The 21,292-nt window shown below is 46.9% G+C and overlaps 1 protein-coding gene across 2 annotated transcripts in view; it reads left to right on the forward strand.

Moving 5' to 3' along the window:
• Positions 1–7,922: 7,922 nt before the first annotated feature.
• The window catches only part of PTK2B (protein tyrosine kinase 2 beta), a 56,974-nt gene continuing 43,604 nt past the window's right edge, over positions 7,923–21,292 (forward strand). For both annotated transcript variants that reach the window (XM_045986849.1, XM_045986857.1), the window contains exon 1: positions 7,923–8,126. In XM_045986849.1, the coding sequence (XP_045842805.1) occupies positions 7,923–8,126 (204 nt within the window). The remainder of the gene's footprint in view (positions 8,127–21,292) is intronic.

The following is a 21,292-nucleotide window of genomic DNA, read 5'->3' on the forward strand; positions in this document are numbered from 1 at the left end:
CCAGCAGGCTTTTGCAAAGGAAAGGCATGTGTTCCCCATTTCGTTGGTGTGGAAACAGCAAGAGGAAGTGAGTCAGAGACAGAGTGGAAATAAAGCGTGTGTCTCGTGACATGCCGGCTTCTGCTAGATCCAAAGGGCTTATATTGTGGCTGTCTCGCGTGAGGCTTCCTTCCACGCTACTGTGATATTCTCAGGACAGATGATGGCCCTGTGTGTGTGTGTCCAGAGTGGGAGATAGGGCTGAGCTTTCCCGGTGGGCAGGCGGGTGGAGGAAGGTGGGTGTGGGCGCAAAGGTGGCATCAGAAAAGCGGGGACGGAAGGAGCTGATCCTGGACTCACTGGGCTGGTCTAATGTTTGGCAAGTAGGGACTGGTATGGAGTTTCTGGTTCTTGCTTCTGCCAAGTCACAGGCACTTAAAAAATACATGTACCAGGGAGTTTACAGATCAGTCTTCCAGAAAAATCTGTAGGCCAGATAGTGTTAGCCCAGTCCCCTGAGAGAGGAAACTGAAGCTTAGCACGGTGAACTTGTCCAGGTCACACGAACAGTCAGCGGCCAAGGCTTGAAGGCCACCACGTTGCCTGACCCCGAAGCACACGGTGGGGAAGGCCCCAGACTTACGTGACAGGGCAGCCCAGGGACAGGAGTTTGAAACCCGGGTTTGATGAGTCAGGCGACTGACCTCGTCACTCAGGTGAGCGCACCTTCTCCCTGACAGTGCCCCCTCTCTGAGTAATGGTCCCTCCCCGGGCTCCCTCAGATCATGGGCAGAACTTTCAGCCCTCAAGACAGTGCGTTTTATACCCAGGATGCCCACCTCCACTTCCACATCTGACTCTCTGAGAGGCCCAGCTTCAAGGTCATTTGCCAAAGACAGTCATTGTCGCTTGATAAACAAATGAGTGCTGGAAAACCAACAAAGGTCAAAAGACATAATGTTAGAGTAAAAGCCTGCCCTTCGAAAAGAATACATTGAGCTTAATGACAAATTCCCTGTAGCACCTGTATTTTTCCCATTTTGCCGCAGTCACTGGAAAATATCCAAAGCTATCATCCACATACCAGCCGCTGTTCGAGAACTCTGATCCACCTGGCCCGATGTCTCCAGGCCTCAGAGCCAGTTGATGGCAGAACTGGGTATGACTCCCTAAGCATGGTGGCAGGACACATCACCAGCCCCCTCGTCTTTGGCAATTGCTTACGCAAATTCCTGGCACAAAGGATGTGTTCAGTTAAGACATAATATTACCCGACATTGTCTTCAAATGCAAGATTGTACTTTTCTGTGACGTCGACGCCCGTGACCCTGTAATCTTCCTCTGCCGGGAACCCAGCCCTAGGCCCAGAGGTAACCCAGAGGATCCGAATGGGACTTAATTCTGTTTTAGGACTCCCTCCTTTCGGCAGGTGAACGTCTTGCCATTCAGGAAGAGTGTCATTTATTTTCTTCCTGAAGACTTCAGGGACTCTGAGATTGTACAACCTCCCTTATTACCCTTTCCAGGTTTTGGCTGAGACATTCTTATAGCCAATCAAAACTCTTCCTGTTTTAATTGAAGCCCATTTCCTTGTGTTTGTTGTTCTTTGATTTGGACTTGGGCAGACCTGGATTGGGAAGCAAGCTGGAGCCCACGATGGCTCAGGGCCAGGGTTTCCACTGGTGCTGTGAGAACTTCTCTCCTCTGACACTGTTTGAAGGGGCTAGTGCACGCTGGGATGCAGGGAGGGATCGCCAGGCTGGGGGGCTCATGGTCTTGACTGGAAAAAGGAGCAGCATGCTTGGCTCACAAGTTGAGAGTCAGAGGATTTAGGGATCATCAAAACACAGAGACAAGCCAGTGATGAGAAATTCATGTCGTCCAGCAAAATATGGAGAAGTAGACAAGTTCTGTTGTCAGAAACAGAAGCTAGAGGCAGCGGATTGTTTTCCTACCGCCCGTCTCTGTGCTCAGTGATGGATGTTGGCGGTTTGAAATCAGCCATAGTGGGAATATTTACACCACAGAAATTGGCAAATGCAGCCAATGTGACCTTCCCCTGCCCCACCCCCTCCTCCAGAGGGCCATTGGCAGGGGGCACAAGATATGGGGAATACAGATGGTCAGACAAGATTTTGGAAAATAAGCAAGTGCTAACCATGCTGATAAAGCCTTTTGTCGGTGTTCTGCTTTATTGCTTACAATGAATTTTCACTTGCATTTTTGCCCTTCGTCCTCACAAACCAGATTCTATAAGGAAAACAGGGTGAGTGTCATTACCCCCATTTTACAGGTGAGGCAGATGAGGCCAAGAGAGGTTAAGTAACTGGCCCAAGGTTTTAGAGCTAGCCAGAAAATGAGCTGGCAGAGGGACAGTGAGAGAAGCCTGTGAGTGAGGTCATGGGCTGTGTACTCCTTACATCACACCTTTCAGTTACTCTGCTCCAGAGAATTTGGGGGGGATCCCATGGCAGGCCAGTGCTGACAGGTGGGAGTTCAGGGTGCCCTTGAGGAAGTTGCTATGTACCCGTGGAGACAAGGGCCCACCTTTCTGGGCCCTCGTCTTTGGTGGGCCCTCATCTTTTAACCAAACACATGAATCCCTCCGCACCAGCACCCTCCCTCCCTTGACCAAGTCCTAGCGCAAGGAGAGTTACGCTCCCTAAACCAGAAGACCTTGGGATTCTTCACAGACTGGGGATAGTCAATGCCAAGTTGACACTTTCCTCCTTCCGTGGAGTCTATGCCAGCCTCAGTAGTATCGAGAGATACCACCTTCTTTGAAGGCAGATGGGAAAGTGGGAAAAACTTGGCACTTGGATTCAGATATGCTCTGGGATCCAAGCTGACTGCTCAATAAGCAGGAATCCTTGACCAGATGGCTTAAACCTTGTTTTCTCATCTGTATAATGGGCATACTCATCCCTGCCCATCTCCAAGGATGGTGGTACAAAGCACTTACGTTTTTGGAATAAATAGCCAGAGGTTACTGCTGCAAAGGATTAAAACAGACCTACAGGTCTTACCTCAGGCTGAAGGTGAAGTCCAGCTGGGATGCCTGGGTGGTGCAGTTCGTTAAGCAACCGACTCTTGGTTTTGACTCATGTTGTGATCTCAGGGTCATGAGATCAAGCCCTCTGTTGGACCCCACACTCAGCATGGAGTCTGCTTAAGAGTCTCTTTCTCCTTCTGCTCCCCCCCACCCCCACCCCCACACACGCACTTTTTCTCTCTCTCTCTAAGGGAAATAAATAAATCTTAAAAAAAAAAAAAAAAAAGTAGATCCTGAGTGAGCAAAATGGTTTTGCAAAAATATTTCAACTGGAGTCGGTCATGTTGACCACTAGGAATGATAGCCCCCGAACCAAGGGCCTGGAAAAACTGATGAAGATAAGAAACCAGGGTCTGCCAGGCATGTTGACATCAGTTTGGGTGGGCTGTGCTCCACCCGACGTACACTGTGAATGCTTTATTTGCTCAGGGTAGAGGTGGGTGCTGGCTCCTGAGTTCCTGAGTGGGCTGGAGAGGAGGTCAATGATCCCACTGTGGTTTCTCATTACATTTTTTTCTTTCTTTTTTTAATTATTATTTTATTTTATTTTTTAAGATTTTGTTTATTTATTTGACAGAGATCACAAGCAGGCAGAGAGGCAGGCAGAGAGAGGAGGAAGCAGGTTCCCTGCTGAGCAGAGGATCGATGTGGGGCTCGATCCCCGGACCCTGGGATCATGACCTGAGCCGAAGGAAGAGGCTTTAACCCACTGAGCCACCCAGGAGCCACTTTAATTATTATTTTTTATTATGTTATTTTTTTTTTCTTAATAGACTTTATTTTTTGGCCCAGGGTTCTGTTCACAACAAAATCCAGAGGAAAGTCTGGAGCTTTCCCATATACCCCCACCCACCACATGCGTGCCCCCCCACACTGTGGACACCCCCCATCAGAGTGGTACATTTACTATGATAGATGAACCTACATTTCACATAGCTATCACCCAGAATCCATAGTTTATGTTAGTGTTCAGTCTTGATGTCATACCCTCCACGAATTTGGACAAATGTGTAATGACGGGTATCCATCAGTATATTATCGCACAGGGAGCATTTACAGTGCCCTAAAAGTCCTCTGTGCTCTGCCTATTCATCACTTCTTTCCCTCCCAGTCCTTGGAAACCACTGATATTTCTACCGTCTCTGTAGTTTTTCCGGAATGTCATGTAGTTGGAACCATATCGTGTGTTGCCTTTTCAGATTGGCTTCTTTCAGTTAGATGCATTTAAGTTTCTTCCCCGTCTTTTCATGGCTTGATAGAGCATATCTTTTTAGCACTGAATAATATTCCGTCGTCTGGATGTACCACAGATTATTTACCCATTCACCTACTGAAGGACATCTTGGTTGCTTCTAAGTTTTGGTGTTATGAATAAAGCTGCTATAAACATCCATGTGTAGGTTTTTGTGTGGACATAAGTTTCAGCTCCTTTGGGTAAATACGAAGGAGCACTATTGCTGGATCGTATGGTAAGAATATGTCTCGTTTTGTAAGAAACCGTCCAACTGTCTTCCAAAGTTTGCACCAACAATGAACGAGAGTTCCTCTCTCTCCGTGTCCTCATCACGTGCTTACATCCTCTTGGCTGATCAAATCTGAAAGCGCCACGTTTCGTGGTGCCACCGGCTGAAACTGCTGAAAGTACCTTGGGGACCTAACCCCTTTCCCCCTGCCAGACTTGGCCCTGGCCTCTGTCCCCAGCAAAGATTTCTAACTCACCTGCTCTATCTCTGTCCCTTGCTCTGCCTGCCAGAAAGGGCTTACCTGCTTCACTCCTAACTTCAGCCAATGGCACACAGAATTTGGGCAGATGGGGGTTCTTGGGCTGCCCCAGATCTTTCGACTTTTACTGACATGTTATTTCTACTTAACTCTTCTCTCTCAAACTCTTCCCCAGTGTGCGTGGGGCGTCCTGTGTGTGCTCACTGGCACCAGCACTTCAGATGAGAATGCAGTCTGGGTGGGGAGCATTTCATCCCATCCCCTTCATCATGGATGCCCAGAAGCCATGTGGTGTAACAAATAGATGTGGGCATAGCTCTTCTTCCCAGCTCTGAGTCCACGTCCCCGCTGGTCAGCATGACAACACCGATTGTGCCCTGGTTTCTACATGCCTTCGGAATGATGGGCCCTGTGACTTCGATCTGGTGTATGGGGACGGATGCCATGTGCTACTCCATTTCCTTCCTACCCCAACACCTGTTTTATAAAACTGCTTCATGAATCCCCTGCCTGAAAACGAATTTATACCAACAGATCCCCAGGGGTCGTGGACCCGTGGCTCAAAAGACACAGCAATTCCTAAATCTGGGACTGATTTATGTGTATGTCTGGTGCAGTGCCCACACACACACACGCACACGAGTGTGTGTGTGCATGCCTGTCTCTACAACCAGAGTGTATACTCTTTAGGAGCAAGACACCCTACCCTCATCTTCATTCATATCCTATAGCAGATCTGTCATTGTCCCATCTATTACCCTTGGGGCCTTAACGTTCCAATATTCTCCTGCTTACTTCTATCTACCAGCATCAGCATCTTTGTGCCTGAGGACTTTCTCTGGCTCCCGAGTCCAGTCTGCCCTTGTGCAGAACTGGCTGGTAGTGCTGGGAATGATGGCTGTAAGAGGGGCTGTGTAAATACCCCGGCACGCGGCACATCCTGATTCCCAGAGTTCCCAGCAGGATGGCCCTACAGCTGCCCAAGCGATAAGTCTATTGATACCCCTCCTTAGGCTGTCTTCCCTTCCCCGTCACACATCTCCCCCTCCCTCAGTGGGCTTCCTGGGCTTGCTTCTCAAGCTCTTTCCTCTAGACTCCTTCTTGAAGGTATGGGGAAACTGAGGTACACACTCAGCACATAGCAGAGTATTGGCGCACAGGACATGTTCAGGCGATATTTATGGGGAAATGGCATGGATGCTTCTAGAATATACATATTAGCCTCTAAACTAAAGCAGGCTAGATATTCTTTTCTCCATCTGTCTTGTCCCAAATTCTGGATTCAGACTGGTGCTGTGCCCCTTGTCTGCCTGCCCCTGATGGAAGGGCCTTGCTCCTGCCCTGGCCCTCACAGCATTTCCTTTGTGCCCTCGTAATACATACTGCCTCTTGAAAAGGAACAGCTCCTTGAGGCCAGTGACTGTCTCCATCTTCCCTTCTAGTGTCCAGCACAGTGTGAATGGGTAAACGTAACTTTGGTTCCACTTCTAAAATACTTGCCTCTACAATAGCCAGTTCCATCCTTTTTGCTCCCAACTCCTGGTCTAACAGTGTCCCCCTAGAATCTGAGTCTCTTGTTAGAAAAGAGATCATTTTTCTGTAAGAATGGACTTAGAATGAGAGCTAAAGTTAGCCTAGAAAGGTGGCCCCCAGGCCACGGCTATATGTTAGAAAAATCCTTGGAAACTTAAAAATACCAATACCAGGGGTGCCTGGGTGGCTCAGTGGGTTAAGCCGCTGCCTTCAGCTCAGGTCATGATCTCAGGGTCCTGGGATCGAGTCCCACATCGGGCTCTCTGCTCAGCGAAGAGCCTGCTTCCCTTCCTCTCTCTCTGCCTGCCTCTCTTGTGATTTCTCTCTGTCAAATAAATAAATAAAATCTTTAAAAAAAAAATTTAAAAAAATACCAATACCAGGCCTCCCCATAGGCCAAGTCAGAGGCCATCTCTTGGCACAGGGCCTTGATTTATGCTTTTTTAAAAGCTTCCCAGGGGGTTCTAGTGGAGCCAAGGTTGACACCACGAGTCATCAGATAAAACTTCCTATTGTTTCCTTGGTGTGATCCTGCTTCAGACCAGTGGGAAGTAAAGTCCATGGGGTTGTGTTGGATCAAGAAGACAGGACCCGGGGCGCCTGGATGGCTCAGTGGGTTAAAGCCGCTGCCTTCAGCTCAGGTCATGATCCCAGCATCCTGGGATCGAGCCCCGCATCGGGCCCTCTGCTCAGCAGGGAGCCTGCTTCCCTTCCTCTCTCTCTGCCTACTTGTGATCTCTCTCTCTGTCAAATAAATAAATAAAATCTTTAAAAAAAAAAAAAAAAAAGAAGACAGGACCCATTTTGTGGAGACTCAGGGAGAACTGAAGTTTCCTGGGATTCTTATAGTCTATGTAAGTGTCAATCAAACTGTCATCCAAACTGGGCTGGGTGTTCTAGGGGCCCAGCCCAGCCCTCTCCCACCTGGCAGAAAGACCTCCCAACTGGGCTGTGAGAGTGCTGTTCTTCTCGAATTCTCCTGTGCACCATGAACAATGTGTCGTATGATGAGTTCCTGTGGGACTGAGGCCTCCTGCCCAAAAGTTAGGGCTGGCAGTGGCAGGTGGGGGCAGACAAAGCCATCAGCTGATGGACTGGCCCCCCACCTGGGCCCTTTCCTGCCTTGTCGGTTCCAGCTCCCTCCAGGCCACCCATTCTCCCCTTCTGCTTCTTCTCTTGTCCCTGTTTCTCTCCTGCTATTTTCTAGTGTCTAACTCTTTGCTTTTTCTGCTCAGCTGTGCCTTGGAACCATGCTGCGGCCGCCCCCTCTCACAGCTGCCTTTGCAAAGTGTGGGCCTCTTGCCTCGGAGCCCAGTGTGGGAGGAGAAATGTGATGGAGAGAGGGGGCTTCTAGAAAAGAGAGCTCACAGCCTGGGAGCTCGAGGGCCGGGTTTCAGACCCGGATGTTTATACGAACTGCTCCTTTGTGCTTCTGCTTCCCCCAGTCCATAAAGCTGGATGCCTTGAAGGGGAGTTTTTGAGAATGGGGGGATGTGTGGTTTGCTAGGTCCTGGAGCTCAGTGGGAGCCGTCCCTGGCGCACAAGGCATGTGGGCCTCCTCGGACTCATTTCTGGGCTGTCCCTCTGCTGTCTCCACAGGACTGCGATGTACCGGTCCTAGTTGCCGTCCGAGAGGATGTCTGGGGTGTCCGAGCCCCTGAGCCGAGTGAAGGTGGGCACATTACGTCGGCCTGAAGGCCCCCCAGAGCCCATGGTGGTGGTGCCAGTAGATGTGGAAAAGGAAGACGTGCGGATCCTCAAGGTCTGCTTCTACAGCAACAGCTTCAACCCTGGGAAGAACTTTAAACTGGTTAAATGCACTGTGCAGACAGAGATCCAGGTGAGTGTGGCAGGCAGGACCTGCTCTCTTGATGCGTCTGTCTCTCCCTCTCCTTCCTGGGCAGCTGAGCAGCCCTCCTTCAGCCCAGCAGGCTGTCCTGTAGCCGCTCCCTGGGCTGGAGACACCTGGGAAGACGTTCTCAGCCTGCTGGGCCAGGCCTCCTCTCCAGGGCTCTGCAACCAACCTCCTGGAGGGTGGGGGGGGGGGGAGGGATAGATTTTAGGGGCTTCATGTGAACCCCAGATCATTTGCCTTGTCTTGGATTCAACTCATTTCAGCTCATTAAAGATTTATGGCATTTGGAGCTCCGTGAGGGATGTAAGAGCCTTCACCCTCAAGGAGTATACGCTCTGATAGAATTGGGATTCGAGATATACACAAGTGATTGCACGGAAAACAGCGCAAAAAAAATGTTGTAAGACATGTGCTTGGCACTTAGAGAAAGGAGGTAGGAGGATGATAATGAACTAGAGATGCCCTAGACCAGGTGGATGGTCACCAGGTCCTTTATGAGGCAATACTTCCATTGGCTTTTTCTCGTCCAAGGCTATGGAATCTGTTTTGTGGGTTTGGGTGGTCAGTATCATCCCAGCACCCAGACACCAGAAAGCTAGTTCACCGTAAGCAAATGTGTAAGAGCTTGTCATTAAAAGCAGAGTTACAATACACTGATTGTTTATTATTATTATTTATTTGAGAGAGAGAGAGCATGAGTGGGAGGGAAGAGCAGAGGGAGAGAGACAAGGAGACTCCCTGTTGAGCAGGGAGCCCAACATGGGGCTAAGTCCCAGGACCCTGAGATCATGACCTGAGCTGAAGGCAGATGCTTAACCGACAGAACTGCCCAGGCACTGCTACACTGATTTTAAACACTTATTGAACAATTACTCTGTACAGCCTGGATCCAACCCTCAGCACACATTACCTTCTTGACTCCTCCCAACAGCCCCATGAGATAGATATAATGAGGATATCCTTTTCCACTGCCCAGAGTATCCCTTTCTGATGATGTCCAAGAAACCCAAACTGGTTTTCAAAGGGTGGCTTTTTCATTTGAACAAAAGAAGCAGGGGACTTTTGGGAAAACTAACCACATTTGAGAAAGCTGGATGAACCATTTCCAATCCCTTCATCACCTATCCTTCCTCTGTCCCAAAAGTCAGTATTCCTCAAATTGAGTGAGTGTCTCTTCTAATTGGTGCTGGTAGCAGCCTCTCCACCTGTCCATCTGTCTCCTTAACCATCTTCCATCTATTAGAGTGCCTGCTGGGCTTCAGTACACCAGAGCAGAATGTAGTTGATTATGTCGCCGCCTTAGCTGGTCATTACAATTGATCATGGTTTGGTTACTCCCTCTGTTTCCAGTCACTGATTTGATAAGGGTATTATTTGTGTATCTTATGGTTCCAGATGTGTAGGTAGAGTTGTGCCCTGAGGGTGAGCTCTGGGCACCTTCTTCCTCCCTTCCAGGGAGGTGTTTTCATATCTTCTTAGCTCTCTTCTTCTTGAGACTGACTTTGAGTGTATCAACTTCACAGATAGCTGATGCCATCCACTGTGGGTTTTACTAGTTAAATTTTCAGAAGTTAACCTGCTTTCCAAGTTTGGAGGCATCTCCCTGACCTTTTCTGCTGAAAACCTGCGAGCATGCGATTGGTCCTGATCAGGAGTTGTTCAACGGAATTCAGTGTGAAGGGACCCTAAAGGATAGGTCCTTTCCAAGAGGAGGGAACATCAGGAACAAAAGCAGGGAGACTGCTAAATGCTGAGTAGTTCAGGTGGGGTAATATGAGTAATATTTAGAGAAGCATCAAAGTCAAGATCAGAAGGGAACGTTGAGGGCAGATAAGAGAAGGCCTAGAAGATTAAGCTAAGAAATTTGGACCTGGACAGGCACTTGGGAAAGACATAGTTTTTAAGCAGGAGAGAGGCTTTTCTGGAACTGATGACTTGCTCAATGCATAAGGGGGAAAAATACAGTGGGCCTCCAGGAAAAGCAATGAGACGCAAGCTTAGGAAGAATGGCCATACTCAAGGCATTATCTGGGCATGAGAACAAAGGCGAAGAAGAACGAAAAAAGAAATGATGGCCTTCTAAGAATTTATGTCCTTAATAAAAGGCTTAGACTTTCCTACTTCCTATCTGTCCTGCAGGGAAACAGCCATGGCTCTAGAGTCACCTAGACCTTGAGCTGGATACTGCTCCACCCTCATTGGCTACATGACTGTAGGAACAATACTTGACCACACTGGCTTCAGTCCCCTCACTTGGGGATTATGCCCACCCATAGCCATGTTGTAAGGGTTAGAGATGAGAAACACCTAGCTGATCGTAGGAGCTGGATCATTGAAAGCTATTGATTGCCTGAATGTTAGGTCATTTCCCCACTTAGGAATCTCCAAGGATTTTTCATTGCTCATAGAATAAAGTTCAAATTGTCTTCCATTAGTGTTTAACCACATATCTTTCCTATTTTTCAAATAGAGCAGAAAGATGACCAGACTGATGTTTTCAAACAGTATATAATGTTCTGCAAGATATTAAGAAGTATGTCCAGGAGAATGGGTTTTAGGGTCAAGGGAGTTTGGGAAATACTTGCTTAAACAATTCCAAACAGATCCTCTGTGACAGGACTTCTCAGAGCCTTAAATATGCTGATATGCATGGGATATCACTAAGAAAGGGCTACAGAGGGGATGTTTTCAGAACTAAGCCGTTTCTTATTTGCAAAGAAACCCTTCTTTTGAAAGGTGGACCACTAGTCCTCTCGAAAATCATTCAAGACTCTGTTTTCCCTAAACTGACAGCCATACAGAAAGGGCAGGAGAGAGGAAAGGCTGGAGACAGGAGATGGATTAGGGAGCTGTGGCCATAGTGCAGGCGGGAAATGATGAGGGCCTGAACTAAGGGAGTGGCATTGGAACAAAGACAAGTCAACACATCTGAGTGCATCTAAGGAGGCAGAGTTAAGAGAATTTGATGATTAACTGGAAGTAGGGAGGGAGAGAAAGGAAGGAGACAAGAATGACTCAAGTTTTGCTGGGGTAACTGACTGGTTATTGGGGCCACTCACTGAGATACCAACAGAGACAGGAAGGGCGTTGTGAGATTTCAGCTTTACAAGTGTTGTGTTTGAAGTGTTTGTGAAACACCACCATGGAGGCACATGGGCCTGGAGCTCGGGAGGGAGGAAGGACCCAGTGAGACAGATTTGGGAGCCATTATGCAATGGATACCATGTGAATGGATGGGATCACCCATAGAAGCATGAATAGAGCAACTGAAAAAGAGTTGCAATTTGGAAAGCCTGGGAAAGCATATTCTAAAAGGCTGATAGAGACAAGGGGGCAGATGAAAGAAAAAGAAGAATTATCCAGAGAAAGATGAAAAGAACCAAGAGAACAGGCAGCAGACACAACTGCAGAGGAAATTTTGAGGTAAGAGTGGTTAGTAGTGTCAGACACTCAGAAAGGTCAAGTGAGATAAGGCTAAAAATAGGTTCACTGGCTTCAGTAACAGGTGCCATGATCTTTTGCGGGCCAATTTCAGTGAAAAGTTGGGGGAGGGGGACAGAAGCCATTGTAAAGTTGGTTGGACAGTGGAGATGGAGAGTATAACCAACACTCCAGAGAGGTTTTTATCATAAAGGGAAGGAAAGAAGAGAAGGCAAGAGGAACAGTGTTAACGGCAGAGGGAACAGCAGAGGAATATATAGGCAGATAACCAAGAGATGCCAAGGTTGGCTATTTAAACTAAGCTAAAAATTTTTGGTTTTATCCCATCTCTTGTGGAAAGCCAGTGACATAGTTTAAACATATGAGTGACATGAGATTGCATTTTTAAAAGATCACTTGTGTTACATAGTGGAAAATAGATTGGAAGAAGGCAAGAATGATTGTGAGGAGATGTTAGGTGGCTGTTGCAGTGATCCAGATAAGAGATGATGGTAACTTAGACATGAAGGTAATGATAATGATGATCTTAGTGATGATGTGTTGATGGTGATGATGGTGACAGTGATATCAATGGTGATGGTGACAATGAGGATTGATGATGGTGGTGGTGATGGTATCAATGGTGAGGGTGATGGTGATAGTGAGGACTGATGATGACGGTGGTGGTAATGATGATGATGATGGTAGTGATGATGGTAGTGTTGGTAGTGGTGGTGATGTTTGTGATAGTATTGGTGCTGAGGGTGGTGGTGAGGAGGGTGGTGGTAATGATAATGGAGATGATAGGATTGATGGTGACAGTAGTGGTGGTGATGGTAGTGTTGATAGTAATAATGATGATAGTGGTGATGATATTGGTGGTGATGGTGGTGGTGACAGTGAGGATTGATGATGACAGTGATGATGTGTTGATGGTGATGGTGCTGGTGACAGTGAGGATTGATGATGACAGTGATGATGTGTTGATGGTGATGGTGCTGGTGACAGTGAGGATTGATGATGACAGTGATGATGTGTTGATGGTGATGGTGCTGGTGACAGTGAGGATTGATGGTGACAGTGATGTTGTGTTGATGGTGATGGTGCTGGTGACAGTGAGGATTGATGATGACAGTGATGATGTGTTGATGGTGATGGTGCTGGTGACAGTGAGGATTGATGGTGACAGTGATGTGTTGATGGTGATGGTGCTGGTGACAGTGAGGATTGATGGTGACAGTGATGTTGTGTTGATGGTGATGGTGCTGGTGACAGTGAGGATCGATGGTGACAGTGATGTTGTGTTGATGGTGATGGTGCTGGTGACAGTGAGGATCGATGATGATGGTGGTCATGGTATCGATGGTGAGGGTGGTGGTGACAGAGAGGACTGATGGTGAGGGTGGTGGTAATGATGATGATGATGGTGGTGATGGTGATGGATGGTGTTAGTGATAGCAGCTAGAACTTTTGAAAGCACATCACATGTATTATGTCAGTGACTTCTCAAAAGAACTCTATGAAGCACATACTAAATTATCTCCAGTTTGTATATAAGGAAACAAGGTGCCAAGTAGTACAGCAAATTGCTAGTACGTAGTGGAGGCTATATTCAAACCCAGTCACCCCACTTTCAGAGCCTGCACTCCTAACCACCATGATGTATGGACAGAATGATTATAATCCAGAGAATTTGGGAGATGTAAATGAAAGGTTTTGCTGATGGACTGGAGATGCAGGAATGAAGAGGAGGGAGGTGTCAAGAACCAGGCAGCCCTGGTTCAGTCGAACAGGGTCTCACTCCCTAAGATGAAGAACATTTGAGGAAAAACCAGTTGGAGAGGGGGTAGTTCACAAGTTCAGTTTTGGACCTGTTAAGTACAGTGTAGATGCTCTAACATTTTCACTTGAAAACATGGAGTAGACTTCTTGATACAGGATTCTGGAAGAGAGAACAGGGCTGGAGATGGACACTTGAGTATTGTCAGCCTCTGGGTGGGGGTTGGAGCCCCAGCTATGGGTGAGATCATTAATTCAGCATCCCAAATAATGTCATGGTCCATTCCACAAATATTTGTGGAGTACCCCATGTACCTGGCACCATGCTGGGTATGGCCTGGGGTTATCATCATACTCAAAACAGAATAAGCTTAACATTGACTCACACTAATGAATGAACCTTTACAAGAGGCAAGTGCTCTGACAGGAAGAAGGAGGGCCTGGGAGAGCATAAAATACAGAACAGTTTGGTCTAGATGTCCAGGAACAGCCTTGCTCTTCCAGGCCCGTTTGTGAACTCTGTTTCCAGCTACATAGAGGTCCAGACCCAGCTTTCCTGCCTGAGACTCTTGGGCCCCTCTACCCTCTGCTCCGACTACTTCCTGCACCCTCCTTCCCTAGGGGGGCTTTGTGCTTTGAAGGGTTTTTCAAAACCAGCTCCTGTCTTCTTTCACCAGCCTCCCTGTGCTCAGCTAGCCAAGCACTTGTCCTTCCATAAGAACACGTCTGAAACGCCAACACCCCCACTTAGCTGTGTCTGATTCAGTAGAAGCAACGGAGAATCACTCTGGCACAGTCCAGAGGTGGTAACACCCCTCCCAAACAGAGTTACTGCATGAGCACTTGCTGATTTCATGTTTTCCTTCTTATTCTCAACGGCTTTCTCTGAGACTGTAATCGCCTCGTGATGTGTTCTCCAGGCTGTTAAAAGTCCTGTAAACAACACTGGCCCTTGGGCCGAGGATCCAACAGAAATCAGACAGGTGTTGAAGGGAACTGGGCAAATGCTGGATGAGAAATGTATTTTGCTCTTCTTGATTTTCCATTTCCCTTTTGTTTGATATTCATAGGAAACTGTGTTTGTTTGGGAGCTCTGAATCTCTGTTGCAAGTGGAGGCTTAGATCATTATATCCTTCTCTAACATGCTAATTTGCTTGTCTGGGAAAGAGGTTAAGATAATACTTCGTAAACAACTTAGCAGAGTGCCACCCAGACGTGCCCACACAGGGCGTCTCTCTTTGACTCTTAATAGCTTCTCCTTCATTCCCATTCTCCCTCTCCCTCTCTCCTTCTCTCTCTCCCCTGCTCTCCCCTTCCCTTCCCCATTCTCCTCCCCCTCCTCTCTCATTCTTTTCTGTGTAGGTTGACCTTACATGCTGATTTGTCAGACAGTCCTGGTTTACACACCCTGTCCAGAGATGATTATGGACGGTGCCCCTGCCAATCTCAAGAGCATCGTGATTCGGAGGATAAATTACATGGTCACCTACTTCTAGGTGCCATATTCACTCCTCTCTTTGCCCGATATCCTGACTTGTTGGCTCATGGTGTTTTTCTCTCTCTGGCTGATGTCGGCTGACCCATTCTGTTCATGGGCCTATCTACTCATCCTGGGATTTCTGTGTCTCACACAAGAGGGCCTCAAGCAGAGAATTAGGCACTTGTCTGTAATGGGGTGTGGTTAAGAGTGTTGGGGGGAGGGGAACCCCACATCCAAAATCCTCTTCCTCAGCTGGACTTTATCCTGCTGGAAAGACCTGTTCAAGTTTCATCCTTGTTCTGTCCTGAAGCGTCCCTCTACTAAGAATCCACATTGATATCCCTAGGAAGGAGAGAGCCTGAGCCAACCTTTTCCCTGCCCTTTGCCCCTGGTCCGGCTAAGTCCCGTCCCTTCAAAGCAAGGCTTCCCGGCTGTGGAGTCAGCCTGTGGTGCTTCTTCCCTGGTGTGTGAGCAAGGCAGAATCCAGCCCCAAGTGCAGCCTGCTCTGCACACACTTGTACTCACTGACCTCCGCTAGAAATCCAGGACTCATTTTTTTTCAAAGATTTTATTTACTTGAGAGGGAGAGAGTGTGTGTGTACACAAACAGGGGGAGGAGGGGCGGAGGCAGAGGGAGAAGCAGACTCCCCACTGAGCAGGGAACCCCCTGTGGGGCTTGATCCCAGGACCCTAGGATCACGCCCTGAGCAGAGGGGAGATGCTTAACCATCTGAGCCACCCAGGCGCCCAACAGCGGTCATTGTATATATGATACATTCAAGAATATTCCCAGAAAGGCACATTTCAGATATCGAGACCCATTGTCCCCGCCCGACACTTGTTAGTTTCAAGTTTGAACCCATCCATTAACCAGATACGCAGTGCTATGGACTGAATGTTTGGGCTCCCCTGCCCTCCACACATCCATATGTTGAAGCCCTAAGCTGCAGCAGGATGGTATTAGGAGATGAGGCCCTGGGGAGGTGATTAGGTTCAGATGAAGTCAGGAAGGTGGGGCCCCAGGATGAGATCAGTGTCCTTTCAAGAACTGGAAGAGAGCAGAGCTCTGCCCACCATGCGAGGACTCTGCCCTCCGTCTTCGAACCAAGAAGAGAGCTCTCACCAAGAACCAGATCTGCTGACACCTTGATCTCGGACTTCCAACCGCTGGAACTGTGAGACCTGAATGTCTGTGGTCTGCAGCACTCGGTGACATCAGCCCACACTGACTACCACATGGAGCCAACAGCTTCATGCAGCCAGAAGCTCATGGTCTCGGTTCTTCGTTTCCAGAACAATCCCTGCTGCCCTCCTTCAGAAGTCTCTAGAGGCAAGACCACAAAGTCGACATGCGAGAGAAAGGGATTACCTGTCCTGGGAAGTTGCCGTTTCTCAAAGAAAGGTTGCTCTAAGAAGAAGGAACGAAGCCACGCAAGGCGAGCCCGCCACGTGTGAGGACTGTCCCTGAAAACCCAAGGGGAAGGGTTTCAGCTGGGAAACCAGATGCTTCCCACGGAGCCACTCATGGAGATATAAGAAAGAAGGCAGGGACACCTGGGTGGCTCACATGGTTAAGCCTCTGCCTTTGATTCAGGTCTTGATCCCAGGATCCTAGGATCAAGTCCCACATCGGGCTCCCTGCTCGACAGGAAGCCTGCTTCTTGCTCTCCCTCTGCTACTCCCCCTGCTTGTGCTCTCTCTCTCTCTGTCAAATAAATAAATAAAATCTTAAAAAAGAAGAAGAAGAAAGAAAGAACAAATTTGTCTCTTTTATTAAAAAAAAGGAAGAAAGAAAGAAGGCAGTTGGAGAAGCCCCTCCCCCTCTCTGCACCCCCTCCCCATTTCCTGTGCAGCAGGCCTACCGGAGGCCCACCCACCCACCCACAGACGCCTGCAGAAGTGAACTCCGGGCCAACACACGGAGTTCTCAGCTTCTCTGTATTTATCTGCAGGCCTACATTCATTACATCGACAAATTAGCAGGCAGGTGCCTGTGCTTACGTTTCTATTTTTAATCTGCCGTTGCGCTGCTGAATGTCCCTGTTAGAGAGAGGCTTTTGTCGCATCAGAATGAACGCTCTCAGAGTGATAAGTAATGCTAACTTTTGTTATTTTGTTCTTCAGTCCCTCTTTTTAAATTATCCCTTAGTTGTATCGAGAACTTGGGACTGGTAGAGCTATTGTATTTGTTTCCGAGGGCTGAGGCAACAAATCACCGCAAACTCTGGGGGCTTTAAATAACAGAAATGCGTTCTCTCCAGGTTCTGGAGGCAGGAAGACCCATATCAAAGGGTTGGCGGGACTTGAAGGCAGACCCTTCCTTCGCCTATTGGAGCTTCTGGGGCTCCAGGCTTCCTTGGCTTGAGGCTAGAGCACTCCAGTGTCTGCCCGGGCCTTCTTTATTTACTCCTTCTGCTCTCCGTGTGCTTCTCATCTGTGTGCCTTTTAGAAGGACACCTGTCATTGAATTTAGGAGCCCCCAAGAGAGTCTAGAATGATCTCCTCTTGAGATCCTTAACTTAAATACCTCTGCAAAGCCCCTTTTTTCCAAATGAGGTTCCATTCACAGGTTCTGGGGACCAGGGCAGGGACATATCTTGGGGGGCGTCATCGTTCAACCCTGTGCATCAGGTAGGATCATAATGTCTGTCACTGGTACCTCCGACCCATGTGTACAGTAAGCAATTGACTATGAGCACTTGGCACACATACGCACACCCACGCTGAAGCAAGGCTAGTTGTCGGGAAATGACACAGAACATGGACTGATGCCACCTCTCCCCACTGCTGTCCGGGGTCCTCAATCTCTGGGCACCCTGCGGCCAGCCTGTGCCCTGGTGGGATATTTCCTGTGACACTGTCAGGCTATGTGACACCACAGGCTGGTCGGTCCCTCGCCCGGATCTCATCCAGTCACACAACTTGAAATTGGGGACCAACTTTGTAGCGCTAGCTCCGTGACCTCCTCCTGTGCCTCCAGCTCGAGCATCCACCTGGTTCCTTGCTGTCTCCACAGACAGCTGATCTCCTCTTCAAACTCTGCTTCCCTTCCCATCTTTCCCAGCCCCATAACTGTGGCTCTGTTCTCTTAGTTGACGGTGTCTCAGGCTGTAGATCTCAGAGTCCTTCTTGAGTTCTTTCTTTCTCTCACCCTCAGTATTTAGTCCATCAGGAAATCCTGTCAACCCTGCCATCAAAACACATCCGGGTTCTGACCACTTCCTTCTCAGCACCTGCCACCTCAAGTGACACACTTGCCTCCTGTCTGCTTCTGCCCGTAGCCCGTTGTGTTCCATTCTGCAAATAGTGACAGCGGGGAGTCTTTAAAACATTGCTCAGCTAGAGAGATATATTTGAGGTCTAAGTTAGAACATATCCACTGCTCTCCTTTATTTATTTTTTTCCCACCACTCTCCTTTAAAGATTTGTTTATTTTTGAGAAAGAGAAAGACTGAGAGTTGGGGGGGGGGTGCGGAGAACAGAGCAGGAGGGAGAGAATCTCAAGCAGATTCCCCGCTGAGTGCAGAGCCTGATGGGGGGATCAATCTCATAACCCTGAAATCATGACCTGAGTCGAAATCATGAGTCCAGTGCTTAACCAGCTGAGCCACCCAGGTGCCCCTCACTGCTCTCCTTTAAACTCTCCAGTCTCTGGGCTCTCCAACTCTACCTGTCTCACTCATAGTAAAATCTATAGTCTTACATCAGCCTACAACAGATGTTGGCAAGTGATAGCCTGCAGGCCAAATATGGCTGACCACCCATTTTTGCAAATAAAGTATTATCGGGACACAGCCACACTCACTTGTTTACATAGTGTCTACGGCTTTTGAGCTACAACAGCAGAGTTGAGAAAGTGCAATAGAAACCACATAGCCCTTAAGCCTAAAATATTTACAACCTGGACTTTTACAGAAAAGGTTTGCCAAGGCCTGGCCTAGCTCTCTCAGGCCTTTCCTCCTGTTACTTTCCCCAGGCCTCTCCACTCCAGCACCCTGGCCTCTTCACAGTTGCTCAAATGCAAAACGCTCTGGGGCTGCACACCTTAGGGGCTCCATGTGGTACGGTTTCTTGGGCCACCCCCCTCTCTCTCTTATTTCCTTTGGGGATCATTCAAATGCTCTTTATCAAAGAGGACTTTGCTGGCCATCCCCATGTAAAATAGCAGCCCCCTCTCATTCTGGTGCCTGTATCTTCTTTGTCTGTCTTCTTAACACTTAGTAGAACCTGAGATATTATTATATGTATTTTTTTTTGTTTAACGCCCCCCCCCCCCCGTAGAAAATAAGCTCCAGGAGAGGGGGACTTGTTTTTGTTTCCCCAAATAGAATTAATTAATGAGTAGTTGTTTAACAATGGATGGATGGATGGATGAATGGATGGATGGATGGATGTGTGGAAGGGTGGATGGATGATGGATTCCAGTTATAAAGCCAACAGAGATTTATTGGCTAGAATTCCACGTCTCACTTCCAAATTCCAGCAGAGAAGAGAGAGTTTCTCATTGATCTGGTATTTCCAGGGGGTAATGTCTTTGGTCTGTGGCAGTATATGCCCAAGAGGTCCTATAAATAGGGCTGGAAGTCTGGTTTATATAACCACTACCACGATCTTCCTATGTGAGAGATGATCCGAGTCACAAGGGAGTTTTTAAGTACCAGTTTTCCAAATCCCATCCCAAATTCACTGAATTAGAATCTTGGGGTACTGGGACTGGTCACGGCCTCAGAGGACCTCTGCCAGCAGAATACCCATCTGGCTCTCATTCCCTAAAGGAGGATTATCACAATCACTTGGATGGTGGTGAGCCCCAGGGTATGAGGTCATGTTACAGGGTTTGAGAATTCACAAGATACTCAGCGTGTTGAAGAGTCTATGAAAGAGTGACAGGAGACAGCTGGGTGGGGCAAAAGAGAAGAGAAAGCCTGTGGGTGCGCATCAGGTGGTTGGAGGTGACTCCATAGCGGCCATTTCCCCTATCCACACTTGACAGGCTATATAGTAACTGCCTCTTGTCCATCCCTAAGGAAAGGTAGCCTCTTGGAGAGCAAGGACTATGTCTTATTCACCATTATATCCCCAGTGCCTAAACAGAGCCTAATATAAAGTAGATGTTCATGGAATGAAGGAAGGAAGGAACACATGAACTAATGTCTAGAGAGTACTCAAATGAGATCCATAATCTTCCAGATCACTTGACATAGAGACCAAGTAGGAAGTTGACTAGAAGGAAGATTGGCATTCGTAAATAATAATGTGTAGGAGGGGTAATAGAATTTCAGCTGGCTTAAAACAGAATTCCCTGTATCATCTTGGGCAAGGCTCTTGACCTGTCTATGTCTCACTTTCTTCTTTAAAAACAGAGACAAAGTAAGTGATCTCTAAATTGACCTAAGGCTCCAGAGTTCCAGCCTAAGGTTTATAAGCTTAATCATCATTTCAATGTTTGAGTGTCTGTATAATTGGAGATTATATTTTTGTGGCTATATCAGTGAGGTCTGCTTTCTAGGATCTAGAAGCCAAAATACCTATTCAAATTCATTTTCATCAGGACCTGAGTGAATTTTGGTCATTCTTCTTCAGTCTGGCTCTGTGGCATTTACTGTCTAGCCAGCATTTTAATTTTAGAGTTTTATATTTTACAAAAGTTTATACAAGTGCATAAGTTTATACTTATATTTATATAAGTATAAATATTTATATATAGTATAAATATATATAGTATATATAAATATATATTTATATATAAAATATATATTTATATATATAAATATATAGTATAAATATAGTATAAATATTTATATAAGTATAAAATATTTCTATATAGATATATGTTATATATATCTATATATAAATATATCTAATATATATTGTATTTATCTATATATAAGTATATCTATATTTATATAGAGAGTTTATACAAGTGTATAAACTAAACAAGTTTATACAAATGTATAAACTCTTGTAAGGGCATGAGGTCTCCACTTGGTAATGCATGAGCCAAGCATGTAGGTATACACTACAGCATTTGTCTTGGGCTCGAAGATGATGTCTGCTCTCACCATTTAAGTATGACTTTGTTATGCCTAATCTGCATAACTAAGTCTATTATAACAGTGGAACTAAAACATTTATTTTTGAAGAGTTTTTTTTACAACTCTATAATGAATTTATGAACAATATATATGAAACGAAAGCCATTGACCAGCACCTCTCATGAACATAAGTGCAAACATTTTCAACAAAATGTTTGCAGATGGAATCCAACAATTTATAAAATGAATGCACATTCATCCAATATTAATAATAGCTTTTTATTTAACACTACTGTGCACAGGCACTACACTAAACTCTTCATATATATTGCCTTGTTTAATCCTCACGAGAATTCCAAGAGATAGGAAAATGTTTACATTTTACAAATGGGAATCCAGAGCAAAGAAATTAATTTGTCCAAAGTAGCAAAGTGAA

Source organism: Meles meles, chromosome 2 (assembly GCF_922984935.1).
Source record: "Meles meles chromosome 2, mMelMel3.1 paternal haplotype, whole genome shotgun sequence".
In the NCBI taxonomy this organism is placed as follows: Eukaryota; Metazoa; Chordata; class Mammalia; order Carnivora; family Mustelidae; genus Meles; species Meles meles.